Source organism: Chlamydomonas reinhardtii, chromosome 13 (genome assembly GCF_000002595.2).
Source record: "Chlamydomonas reinhardtii strain CC-503 cw92 mt+ chromosome 13, whole genome shotgun sequence".
NCBI lineage: Eukaryota > Viridiplantae > Chlorophyta > Chlorophyceae > Chlamydomonadales > Chlamydomonadaceae > Chlamydomonas > Chlamydomonas reinhardtii.
In genome coordinates this window covers 2,098,712-2,111,413 of record NC_057016.1, presented here as the reverse complement: position 1 = coordinate 2,111,413, position 12,702 = coordinate 2,098,712, and the positions used below count along the sequence as shown (strand labels likewise).

The 12,702-nt window shown below is 63.8% G+C and overlaps 3 protein-coding genes across 4 annotated transcripts in view; 2 read left to right on the top strand and 1 right to left on the bottom strand.

Moving 5' to 3' along the window:
• The first annotated feature begins 8 nt into the window (after positions 1-8).
• CHLRE_13g577650v5 (uncharacterized protein) lies at positions 9-4,154 on the top strand. Its single transcript, XM_043069490.1, has 2 exons — positions 9-1,642; positions 1,993-4,154. Exons 1-2 carry the CDS (start codon positions 171-173, stop codon positions 3,683-3,685), a joined length of 3,165 nt encoding a protein of 1,054 aa, XP_042917465.1. The 5' UTR covers positions 9-170; the 3' UTR covers positions 3,686-4,154.
• Positions 4,155-6,338: 2,184 nt separating this feature from the next.
• CHLRE_13g577600v5 (uncharacterized protein) lies at positions 6,339-8,919 on the top strand. 2 transcript variants are annotated; one of them, XM_001693733.2, is made up of 4 exons: positions 6,339-6,756; positions 6,859-6,897; positions 7,129-7,313; positions 7,432-8,919. In XM_001693733.2, exons 1-4 carry the CDS (start codon positions 6,540-6,542, stop codon positions 8,038-8,040), a joined length of 1,050 nt encoding a protein of 349 aa, XP_001693785.1. In that variant the 5' UTR covers positions 6,339-6,539; the 3' UTR covers positions 8,041-8,919. Both variants share the same exon structure in this region, with proteins under 2 accessions (XP_001693785.1, XP_042917464.1).
• A 107-nt stretch (positions 8,920-9,026) lies between these two features.
• CHLRE_13g577550v5 (uncharacterized protein) overlaps positions 9,027-12,702 on the bottom strand; it is a 5,462-nt gene continuing 1,786 nt past the window's right edge. The window contains exons 4-7 of the mRNA XM_043069488.1: positions 11,692-12,192; positions 10,966-11,166; positions 10,171-10,308; positions 9,027-9,945 (exon numbers count right to left, since the gene is read on the bottom strand). Coding sequence (XP_042917463.1) covers positions 9,591-9,945; positions 10,171-10,308; positions 10,966-11,166; positions 11,692-12,192 — 1,195 coding nt within the window. The 3' untranslated portion in view covers positions 9,027-9,590. The remainder of the gene's footprint in view (positions 9,946-10,170; positions 10,309-10,965; positions 11,167-11,691; positions 12,193-12,702) is intronic.

The window sequence follows — 12,702 nt, the reverse complement described above, 5'->3', positions numbered from 1 at the left end:
CAGCGCCCAGCACTCACATCGCATCAGGACAGGCGTGCAGACGTAGCGAACACGCGGGTTGAAAACCGTCTATGATGCTCGCGGAACGCCTTGTATAGCACGCTACCGCTACAAGTCCACTGCCACAGCGGATTTATGTTGCGAGCACCGTTTCGCGCCATCCTGCCAGCATGGCGCAACAGACACATTTCGCTTATAGCGCTAAGTTAGGGCGTGTCATACTGTCGAATAGTCATCCAAGACACGTGCGCCGGGGCAGACTAGCACAGGCAGCGCCCAAGCGGCGGCGACTGGGTTACTCAGCCTGGGCTCCCATAGACGAGGACAGCCCTGCGAACAGCCTCTGGCGGTGCGAGTGCGCATCCTGTTCTTGGCGCAAGGCCCCTCTAGAGAAGCTCCCGCCTGAGCTCCTAGACCGCATCGCTCAATACCTGGCGCCCAACGAGGTGGCATGCACGCTGCGCCTGCTCAGCCGCACCCTGGCAACCCACTTCCGCAGCCACACAACCGTGCAGCTGTGGCAGCCGGTGCCGCATCACGCCTTCGTGCGGCGCTTCGGCCGTTGGTCCTCGGTGCGCTCGCTGCCGCTGGCTCAGCGGCGCAAGGTCATCGCTCTGACAGCGGCCAGCGGCAGCTTGGAGAACCTGCGCGTGGTGGCGGGCGGTCCGGACGTGACGCAGGCGGTTGGCAGTGTGGGCTGCGCACTGACGGCGGAGGTGTTTACCGCCGCCGCGGCAGCAGGCCAGCTGAACATGTGCAAGGAGCTATACAGCATGGGCTGTCCCTGGGACACGAATACGGTGGAGGCGGCGGCGCGCCGGGGTGACGTGCGCTTGGTGCGTGCCATCGTGCGCAGCGGCTGCCGTTGGGACTTCCCCCGCGCCCTGTCTGCGGCGGCGGCGGGCGGGAGCTTGGAGATGATTCAGGTGTTGATGGACTTGCAGGAGCGCGGTCCCCACTACACGGGTGGCGAGTGGCGAGACTACAACTGTTACACGGGCGAGTTGGGCCGTTGGTTGTTTACGGCACCACGGGTTCAGCAGCACGCCGCCACAGCCTCCACAGCCGCCAATGCCGCCACAGCCGCCACAGCCTCTTACGCAGCTTCAGCGCTAACAGCTGCGTCACAAGACGAAGCTGCAGCCGACGCGGCAGCCAGGGCGGCGGCGGCCGCCGTGGACGTAGACAACCTGATGTGGCGGCAGGGGTTGCGGCCCCTAGGAGATGACCAGTTGTTCCGCTTGTGGGATATTGTGCACAGCGCCGCTTACGGTCTGGGGCTGCAGCAAATGGCGGAGTACACGCTCGGTAGCGGCGTCCTGCAACAGGGCAACCGGAGCCTGTACAGGCTGTCGCAGGCCATTGCGTTTGCGCTGCTCAGCCCCACGCCCGACTGGCGAGCCAAGGCCCAGTGGCTGGAGACTCGCTATGCGGCGGCGGCGCGGGTGGCGGCGGGAGCGGAGGCAGGGGCAGCCGTGCAGCGGCAAGCGGAGGCGGAGGCGGCGAGCCGCCGGTGGGCTGGGGAGCCGGTCCATTGGCAGCCTGCCGCGCTGACCCGGTCGGTTGTGCACCTTGCAAACCGCCAGTCTCCCCACATGAGGCCGGACGAGCTGATTGAGCGCCTGTCCTGGGCCCGGCGCAGGTGAGGTGGGCCTGCAGGGAGCAGCCGGGGTGTGGGGGGAGGGGGTTGCATCCGGGCGGTGGCGCGGGAGCGGGAACTGGCCAACTCCCGGGGGAATCGCGATGTCGTTGCCGCTGCGGCGGGCCCCGCGTGGCGGCGTGGGTGCCACTTGCATGCATGCAGCAGGCAAACAGGCACGCATGTCGTGTGTGGCTGGGGGCGCGTGTTGCGCGCGTTTCAATTTCATTTACCGTTGAATCGGCGGCGTCGGTGGAGTCGACATGCATGCAGTCTTGCACGTCTCCATCCTCCTCCGCGCGCCCACCCCGTGTGACGGCGGCGCTTCCTTGTTACTACCGACCTGCGTGCAGGGGCTTCCGCTGCAACGTCCCACCACCAGAGCTGTTGTTTGAGACTGTACCCAGCAGCAAGCACGCGGTCAGCGGGGTCGCAGCGAGCGGCTGTGGCGCCACAGCAGCGGCAGCCGTCAGCGCGGTGCTGTCCTGGCTGTTCGCAGACCAGCAGGAGTTCCCTGCTGCCAGGCTGAGCGACGTGGGGTTCGCACATGAGCTGGTGGCCGCGGCCGCGTGTGGTGGCGGTGTGGCGGCACTGCAGGCGTACGCGGCGGAGCTGCAGCGGGCACTGGCGGCGGCGGCGGGCGGCGCCGCGGCGGCTAGCGGCAGCGCTGCTGGCGGTGACGGCAGGGGCGGCGGCCTAAGCAGCAGCGCTGACGGCGGCCAGCCCGGCGGCATGCAGCCGCCGCTGCAGCAGCAGGAGGCTGCTGGGAGCCGCGGCTGCTTGGCGCCGCCACTGCCGCCGCCGCCATCGCCACCGCCGCCGCCGCCGGTGCCTGCTTGGGCCGGGCGTGCGGCCATGCTGGCTGCGGAGGCGGGACAGCTGCCGGTGCTGCGATGGCTCGCCGACACGTACGGCGCCGCCGCGTTGTACGACGCCGGTACGGTGTGGGCCCACGCCGCGCACAACGCGCACGCGCTAGAGGTGCTGAAGCTGCTCCGGGAGGACGGGGGCCCGGGAGGGCTGGAGGCCGCTGCGCGGGCTGTGTCCCGTAGCAGCAGCGGTGCGGGCGACAAAGGCTTGCAGGTGCTGGAGTGGCTGCTGCAGCAGGGATTTGGGCTAGATGCCTGGGCGATGGAGGCCGCGGTGGCGGCTGGCAACGTCCCGCTAATGTCGAGGCTCCGCGACAGCGGGCTCTCGCTGAGCGCTGGGCTGTGGAAACCTGCGGTTGAGGCGGGCTGGGTGGAAGCGGTGCGGTGGCTCCAAGACCACGACTGTCCGCTGCCTCTGGAGTTGCGGGCCTGGCAATGGGAAGGTGGGGAGCCTGCTGCGGAGCTTGCGCCACGACAGTCGCGTGAGCAGCTGTACAAAGCTGCGATCCGGGCCGGGGACCTTGGCATGGTGCAGGAGCTTTTGAGCATGTCTGAGTTTGGGTACGAGGGAAGTCGTTGCGGAGTGGCCGTCGTCGGTGTGCGCGAGTATGGGCCTGCGCTGCGCTCCGCCGCGTGTGAGGCGGTGTGCAGGTGCGTGCCGCTCATTCGGTGTGTCCTGGCTTTCACGCGACAGCGTGAGACGGTCGTATTTGATCCGCAGCTGGAAGGCTGGGACGGAATCAGGCTGTACAAGCAGGGCAGCCACGAGCAACTGGCGTGGCCGGGGGCTGGCATGTTCCCCAGTGCAGCTATGTTTGATGACTGGGCCACCAAGGTCCAGGTGCTGATTGCCGAGCACGCCGAGCTCAACAAGTGCTCGCTCGCCATCTCAAAATGCCACGATTTGCGTCTACAGAATCGCCTGGACAGCGATGCCGCGGTGGGCCACAGCATGCAGGTGTCGGTACAGATGATGGCCGGCGCCGCGGCCGCATCGCTGGCGCAACTGCGCGACATGGTCGAGTGTGTGTTGGAATGGCGGTTGCCTGCGGAAGGAGCGGAGGAAGCGGCGGAGGGGGCGGCGGAGGAGGAGGATGATACGACGGACTCGGAAGCCTCACGCTGGCGGAGTGGGGATGAAGAGCAGGAGCAGGAGGAGACGCAAGATGGCTGCTGAGGAGGTGTGGGGTCACGCATTCTTCCGTCACAGGCTGTGGCACAGGTCGGGCCCGTACATAGGGGTGGCTGGGTGCACGGGTGTTTGCCGGTGGTGAGCCATGATGCGCGCATCTGTAACTGGGCATGTGGTTCAAGATGCTGGCGACGCGCTGAGACATTGCGGTGCAGTACTATGAAGGGGGTACTGGTGCGCAGACAGGGCTGACAGCCAGGCTTATATGCGCAGACAGAACTGACAGGACGTCAAGGCACATGCACGTCACTTATGTCACCAGGTAATTGGCTGTGTGGTGTGTCAGGTGTATATTCAAGCAATATTTTTGCGTGGGTGCGCGCCGCGCGCGCTTCCATGCCGGTAGCCGAGCGGATGAGGACGCAATGACGCAATGCTGCAAACTCGTGATGCAAAAAACTCGCAAGTTTAATGTTGCTGCTGCAGCCCTGCCCTGCCTTGCCTTATCGGGGGTCTGGTCACAGCCTTACGGAGTCACAGCCGGCAAGGGGGCACAGAGGCAGACGGGGGCAGAAGGGGTCACGGGGGCATACCGTACACATGCATGCTGGCGGTCTTGCGGAGGAGCATCATTGATAAGAATGTGTCTGATGCCGCAAGCGTCCACCTCAAATCCCGGACATAGCCGACGTGTCCACACACCAAACAGCAACCATACACCGTGCCATGCTAAGCTCGCCAGCAATAACTGCTAACCAGACCCCGGCCGAGCCTCAACCTGCGCACTGGCGCCGCTTCTCGGGCGGCGCCGCGCTCTCCTCCTCCACGTGGCCTTGCCTTTCCCCTCCGCTGCGCACATGCACGCCGCCACTGCTGCGAACGAAGATGAACAACAAATGCGTATGCGCACAGGTAGGCCCGGACCCGCTGCCGCCGCCGCGACCGGGCTCTCCCATTGAAAACAGGTAGGAAGACCCCAAGCGTCTTCGGCGGCACGCGCCCTCCTCAACTTGCGCGTAACGGTTCAATGCAACGTAGGTTTAGCAGTCCGCAGTCCCAAACCCCTCTACATGCACCTCACCCGGTGGCCATCGCACGTGTCAGCTCTGCGTCAATCGTCCGGCCCCGCAAATGCCCGCCCCTTGCCCAGCCGCCGCCGCCGCCATCCTGCGCCCACTTGCTCACCCATACCATACCCACACATTCCATCCATCCCGACGCTCCTCGCGCCCTGCACATCCTGCGTGAGTCATCAGCCATCTTTTCAGTTTGTTACATATCAGCCAACACGCGCACACACATACAGGCAGATCCTGCAGTGCAAACCCCTCACTTCACTCACGACCATGTTGGTCCACTGCCACACCCCCGCGCACCCTGCTCCCTCCGTCCCTCGCCGGGCCCTCATCGCCGCTCAATCGTCGTCGTCAAAGTCGGGCGCCGCCTCCTTGCCGCCGCCCTTCTTGCGCTTCTTCCCGCCCGCGCGGGCCACGCAGCCCGCGGCGCCCGAGCCGTGCAAGTTGCAAGGAGCCGGAGCCAGTGACACTCCCCCGAATCAAGGAAACGGGGCACCAAATACGCACCTGGCAAGGCGACGCGGAGATACGCCAGCGCAGATGGACCAGGGGGCCGTGCCTGGGCGGCGGACCCCAACGCAGTGTCACCTGCAGTACACAACAATCGCTCAGGGCCTCAGGCTAGCCGCCACAGCAGGAACACTTCGCAGCGAAACACACCAGAGGTTCGGGCGGCCCAAGATGCACGCTCACCGCCGAGCCGAAGGAGACATCCGCGCCGAGTAATGACGACCCACGCGATGGTGCGGAACCCAGCATGGCCGTCGCCCGTACTCGAAGGCTCAAAACCGGCGGAAGCGGTCTGAGGCTAGAGCGCTGTAAGTTTCTGCTGTGCTCTATACGCCAAGGCCCTTATGCTGACTACCCAACGGTTGGGTAAGGGCCTTGGAGTATCCCAACCTAAGTTAGCCCAAGTACGGACGGAGGCATGGAAGCTTCAGGAATCAACACATTTGAGACGGCATACGCTGAGTACGCAGACGCGGCGGGACAGCTAGGAGACGTGGCTGACAGTATCGACGTGCTTGAGCTATACTATTCAGATGCGGCTGGTCGAGCACGGACAACTGCAGTGGCCCTACGGTATTCGCAATACACACAGAACCCTCATGCGCCGCCCTAGGGCAGAGACGAAGCTGTGCACATGTACTGCGACATGATGCGAGCCGCACCTAATGCTGCTGCAAGCGGGGTGCAGGGCCCACCCCCACCCCTGCCCCTACCTGCTGTCGTTTCGTCTGTGCAGTTCGGAGCGGAACATCACGGGCAGACTGCACGCCCATCCCAACTGCTGCCGACAGATGAAGGCACACTTGATAGGTTATCACTGTAACCGGAGCGACTCCATGCTTCCCCTTTTCCCCTCATGCGGGGCGCCTGAGGGGGGAGGGGCAAGCCGGGGTACTGCGTAGCGGTTGGGGTTAGGAAGCCGCCGCCGCGCACGCTCGCTCCTGTGGGTGCGCGGCAGGCGACGTGCCGGCGTAGCAGCACATGCAGGGAGGGAAGGGAGGGCATAGCGACTGCATCAATGGGGCTGCCGGAGAAACAAGGCACGTACCCCCCATGCCGTGCCCCCATGCCCCGTACCCCCATGCCCAAAATTTTGGGGTTTGTGGGTAACCCGTGGCGCCCGCAAACAGAAATTCACCAATAATGTATTCGTCACAGCTACTTAAGTACTACTGGGCTGTGTGCTCTCGTGTACCCCGTGCTGCAGAGAGATTCGCATAGCTTGGCGCAGCCTCACAGCAAATTGACGTCCAAGTTGCTGACTGCAGCCACTAGGGCTGCTGTTCCGGGAGTGGCAGGGATTTTGGGGCAGCATGGACAACAACGAGGCTGACAACGAGTTTCTCATTGTTGTCAAAGCATTCAAAACTGCTGCTAAAGATCGCGGCGTGAAGGGCGCGAAGCTAGGGCAGCTCGTGAGCTTCCTGGCCTCGATGCCGGCGGAGGAGCGCCACACCTTCATTCTTCCGATGGCCGATGACCCCGAGGCACTGTTTGAGTACGTGCAGATCGGTTACAACAAGGCTCAAGGTAGGATCTCCGTCTGTGTCTCTATTGTTCAGCTGGTCGGACACTTGTTGGCGCAGTGTGCTGGCCTTGGTGCTGACGAGATGCAGCTTCCTGCTTGCGCAGGCGTGGCATCTGGCTCTCAGGACAGTGCGAGCATCTCAAGTGAGTTGTGGGTCGACCAGCTCCCAAAAAGCCTGGGGCGCTACCGCAGGACTTTTGGGCGGGATGGCAAGGTCGCGTTCTGTGCGCAACAAGACAAGATTGCCGGGCCTATCACATCAGGGATGGGGCGGTGTGCGGTGGGTGAGGAACTACGAATTTTGAGCAGGTCTGCATAGGCACGGCAAGGGTGGGGCCCATGCGCCCATCCCCTATGTCTGTGGCCCTTTGCAGCGGCGCCGGCTGTCGGAGCTCCCGCGCCCACTGCGCAGCAGCCGCACGTCGACATGGCGATGCTGAAGGACGCGCTGGCGGAGCAGACGCGGCCGCTGATGTCCAAATCGCAGGAGGTGCTGGCTGACAACACGGCGCGGCATCACCACCCCAACTGGGCCGAACTTCGACGGGAGTGGGCCAGGGTAAGCTTGAGGTTTTGCCAGGCTTCGGTGGTAGACTCTGACATTGCACGACGGATTGATCCTGTACCGCTTTCCTAACCATCCTTGCAACGCCCCCCCTGCACTGCGACCCGAGCAGAGCACGGCGGCAGTGCCCAAGCAGAAGAAGGTGTTGGGACTGTGTGGGATTTTAGTGCTCGTAGCCAGCGTGTGGCTGTGCGCCTGGAACTTCGGAGCGGCCATCGGAGCGGCACCTGTGGCGCTGGCCGTCGTACTGCTGCTCGGCCAACGGTACTGCCGCGTGACAGTCGCGGCGGCTATGCAAGTGCGGGCAGCGGCATGGGCTAGCCTGTCGGCGCGGTGGGCTGGTGCCGCATCGGCTTCCTGGAGGGCGTGGCTCATGGCAGTTATCAGGGCTGTGCAGTTTGCAGTCCGGGCATCGCTGTGGCTCTTGGTGTGGATCCCGGTATCCACCTGTACCGGCATGGTGTCACGGCTCGATGAGTACTGGCCGTTGTCAGTGTCCGTATGCGTCTTCGTCGTGCAGGTGTGTCGTGCGGTCAGCGGTGGTGCGCTGCCGCCAGCAGATGTGAGCGCTAATTTGCTATGGCTAGTGGGCGACATCAGGTCCCTAGCGGGCATTGCGCTCTTCTCCTGGAAGTCCCTGCTGGTGGCCCAGGAGCGTGGGGCTTGGATATTGGTGAATTGGTGCAAGGAGTGGATGGGGTGCGCCACGGTTGTGGCGTAACTGTTGAACGTTATATGGGCACGACTTCCTGGTCTTACTTGTGACTTGTAACACAGCTGTACAACAGAGCTGGAGTACCGAGCCCTTGCCTGGGCAGTACCAGCCATTACTTGTTATATGTACTTTGCTGCCGATACCGGCATACTTTGTATGATGTGTAAAGTAGTAGATGTGGCAGCGTCCTGCTGCTGCTGGTCGAGGAATGTCTGTGGCAATTCTTCCCCGCCGTTAGAGTCGCTGCACGGCGTCGATTTTGCGTCTCAATAGGTATCTCGGCTGACCCATGGGCATACATGATGCATTACTTTGTGTGTTTGTGTGTGTGCGTGTGTGTGCGCGCAAAAACGAAAGGAAAGCCCGCCCAGACGACGCCGTGTGTTCGTGTGTGTGTATGTATGTCTGTGTATGATGGATGTGGTCGAGATAGATGGTGCGCACGATTCAGCGTGCAATCCTATGCTTGAAAGTACCAACCAGGACGCCAGGACGAGTGACCGGACACGGCGCAGGTTAGTGCCCATGCCGCCGTCGGAGTTCGAGTAGCAGCCTGTGGGAAAAGCGCATCTTATGCGCTCCCAAACTTAGATAATCAGCGTCTGTTGCTGACTAAATATGTGTTTGCTTGATGGGTGCGTGTAGCGAGTCTGCAGTCCTTCTGCAGTTTATGCGATGCTTGTTGATGCGCGTATGCGGGTGAGGCAATTGCCCCCCTATGCGTCGTCTTTGTGCGCACGGCAGCTCATGAGGGCTGCTCCTTCTCGAGCTCTTCGGTTGTACTCCATCAGCGATTGCATGCAATCGGAGCCCCACTGCAAACCAGGGGAGGTCCGAACTTCGGCTGCCAGTGGAGAGCATTCGAGTATAAACGCCCTGAGGGGTTCCTCAAGAGTCCATTCGCATCAATTTGTGCGCTCTGAGGAGTGAGGAGCAGCCGAGCAGCAAGCCATGGATGCATGCAGCGGCTCGAGAAGGAACATGACACGGCAGGGGTTCGGGGTGTCCAACTCGGCGATTAGCTGTCGGTTGCCACCGACATTTAGTCCCGACTCCTGGAAGTCAGGGGCAATCCTGGGGGGCTCAGCCCAAAAACACGTAGGAAGACCCCAAGCGTCTTCGGCGGCACGCGCCCTCCTCAACTTGCGCGTAACGTTTCAATGCCACGTAGGTTTAGCACTTTAGCAGTCCGCAGTCCCAAACCCCTCTACATGCACCTCACCCGGTGGCCATTGCACGTGTCAGCTCTGCGTCAATCGTCCGGCCCCGCAACTGCCCGCGCCTTGCCCAGCCGCCGCCGCCATCCTGCGACCATTTGGTCACCCATACCATACCCACACATTCCGTCCATCCAGACGCTCCTCGCGGCCTGCACATCCTGCGTCAGTCATCAGCCATCCTTTCAGTTTGTTACATGTCAGCCAACACGCGCACACACATACAGGCAGATCCTGCAGTGCAAACCCCTCACTTCACTCACGACCACGTTGGTCCACGCACTGCCACACCCCCGCGCACCCTGCCCCCTCCGTTCCTCGCCGGGCCCTCATCGCCGCTCAGTCATCGTCGTCAAAGTCGGGCGCCGCCTCCTTGCCGCCGCCCTTCTTGCGCTTCTTCCCGCCCGCGCCCGCGCCTGCCTTGCCGCCCGGGTCCGCGTCAAAGCTGACGAACGTCCGCGACGCCCTCGCGCCCCCTCCCGCACCCCCACCGCCGTACGCGCCAGTTGACAGGCCCGCGCCGCCCGCCCCACCGCTCCTGCTGCCACTGCCGCCGCCGCGGCCCGCCAGGCCCGGCGCCTGCGCCCCCTGGCGGCCGGCCCCCTCCGCCTCCCCCTCCTCCTCCTGCTGGTCGTCTGGGGGCACGGGCGCCCAGCAGTACAGCGAGCGACTGCTCCCCGAGATGATAACGTCCCTGAGCGAGCAGACCAGGGCGGGAGCGTTTGCTTAGAAAAATAAAGCCTAACGGCGTGACGTGTAATTCAATGTGTGCAACGGTGTGCAGCAGTACAGAAAGAGCAAGAGTGTGACACGTAGCAAGCCACAGCCATTGCCCCCTCTGATTTTTGATCGGGAATGGGGGTGTAAAGCGAATCAACGGCTAACCCACCCCCAAACACACACACCCTGCCGCGCCCACCTGCGCGGGTGCGGCTTGTTGACTGGCGAGATGGTGGTGAGGTTGGTGTCGGTCAGCTGCCGCAGCAGTCCGCCGTCGGCTGCGCTCATCACGTCCACGGGGTGCAGCGCCACGCCGCCAAAGTCCTCGCTGATGTACCTGTGTGTGGAGAGGAGGGTGCGGCGGTGACTTGAGTTTGTGGATGGGATTGTAAATGGGCGTGTGCTATACAGATGATTGTGTTCAAGTGCGTGTTTGGGTGAAGGAGTGTGTGTGTGTGCTCATGGGTCAGCACGTGCGGGTTGCTGTGAGTGCGCAGCACGAGGACGTGCATGCTCTGGTACGCGAGATAGGGCGGGGCATCGTGTGTGCCGATCAGCACGCGCCCCCTGACCCCTGACACGACCCTGACACGCCACGCCCGTACCACACCCCATGCCCCTCCCACCACCCTCCGCCCGCCCCACGCCGCTCCCACCACCCGCCGCCCGCCCCACGCCGCTCCCACCACCCTCCGCCCGCCCCACGCCCCTCCCACCACCCTCCGCCCGCCCCACGCCGCACGCCTACGGCCTGGCCCCGCACCCGGCGCCCCTTGGATCGTTTGGGATTGGGAGTAAACTACCCCCACCCCACCCCCACCCATAGCTTGGGCTTGGGTACTTACAACCCGCCCCTCGCCCTGCCTGCGCTCTGCCACTCCGCTAGTTCGGGCTGGTATTTACAACCCGCACACACACACACACACACACGCACACACACACACACACACATACACTTACACACACACTTACACACACACAGTGCCGTACCTACCTGCCCACCACGAACACGGACTCTGTGGGGTCCTTGGCGTCCCACTCCGCCTTGAAGGGTGTCAGGTAGCGGTTGAAGTCGTGGCTGTGTACGATCTCCACGTCCGGCGGCGCGCCGCCGCCGCAGCCGTACGGCACGTTGTCGTACACTCGCAGGCGGTTGTCCTGGCAGGTGGTCAGGATGCGGCGGCCGGTGTGCGGGCTGCGCGGGGGGAGGTGGGGATCCCATGCAGATGATTAATTAAGACAAGATGATGTTGACAGGACGTGGCAGCCGATCAGTTTTTGGGAGGGGGGATTTCGGCGGTGCCGGGCGGGTTGGCGTGTGAAAGGCGGGGTTGCGTGTGAGGGGCGGGGTGGTGTGTGAAAGGCGGGGTGGCGTGCAGGTCGGCGTGCGCTCACATCCCACCGCACGGCTGGGTGGAGTTGTAATCCCGAGCCCAACGAGGTAAGTCCAAATGGCCAAGGAACGGGATGGTAGGGTGGGGTAGTTGTTCAGGTGGAGGTTTTGCACACGGTCAGACACATGTGGCTCCACAGCAACGACTCCCACATCGTCATCCCCATTGTTTAACCATTCCTCCTCGGGAGCCCTCCACCCGTGGCCCCACCCCCCGTGCCGCACACCCCCGTGCCGCACACCCCCAATGCCAAGGCCCCCAAGGCCAAGGCCCCCATTGCCAAGGCCCCCACGCCAAGGCCCCCAAGGCCCCAAAGCCGCCGTCACCTGAAGTATGCCGCGTTCACCACACGCGGGTGCGCAATCACCGCCAGCTCAGCGCGCGCAGCCACCGCATTGGCAGCCGCCGCCGCCGCGGCCGCCGCCGCCGTCGCGCCACCCCGCTTTCCGCCGCCCTTGCCCTTCCCCTCCGCCGCCTGCGATGCCCCCGCCGGCGACGGTGACGGCGATAGCGACCCTCTCCCTTGCGCGGCAGGGCTGCCCAACCCGCCGCCGGCGGCGGCGCTGCCCGCCGTCGCCAGGCGCGCGCCCGCCACGGCGGCGGCAGCCGCCGCCGCCGCGCCGCCGCCGCCATTCGCGGCGGTTGCGCCGCTACCGCCGCCGGCGGCGGCAGCGGCGGCTGAAGGTGCGGAGGACAGCTCCCGGATGTCGAATATGCGCGCGGAGTGGTCGTTGCCGGCTGTGAGTATGAGCGCGGGCTGCAGCGGGTGTACGTGTACGCTGACCACTTTGTTGCCGCGGCGGTGCAGCTGCAGGCTACACACGGAGCTGCGGGGTTTGGGGGGTGGGTGGGTGGGGGACGGAAGTGGGGAGGAGGTGGGGATGAGGCGGTTACATTAGTGGCTGATGTAATGAGGAAGACGCGAAGTGGCGAGGGGGCCGGGATGAGGGGTTTACAGTAAGGCATGAACATGGCTTGGATTGTAACGACCAGGAGAGGCAACGTCAAAGGCGGAAAACGTTTCAGTTTTGCCGAGTTGGGCAACATGGTGATGTGACACTGAGCGGCGGAGATGGATAGGGTGCAGGGATGAGGGGTTTAAAGACATCGTCCATGGCAGCCCCTAACCCCTTCCCCTCCCCTCCCTCATTGCCCCTGCTCACGCTCTACTGCTTCATCCAGCAACTACCAAACCCCTCCCCTCTTACGACTGTCTCTTTAATGAGCCCCCAAACCCCTCACCCTCCCGCTAGTTTAGCTTTGGTTTGGTACAGTTTGGGCTGGTATCTACACCCGCCTCTGACCCGCGTGTGCGCGGGTCCAGCAGGTGCACGCAG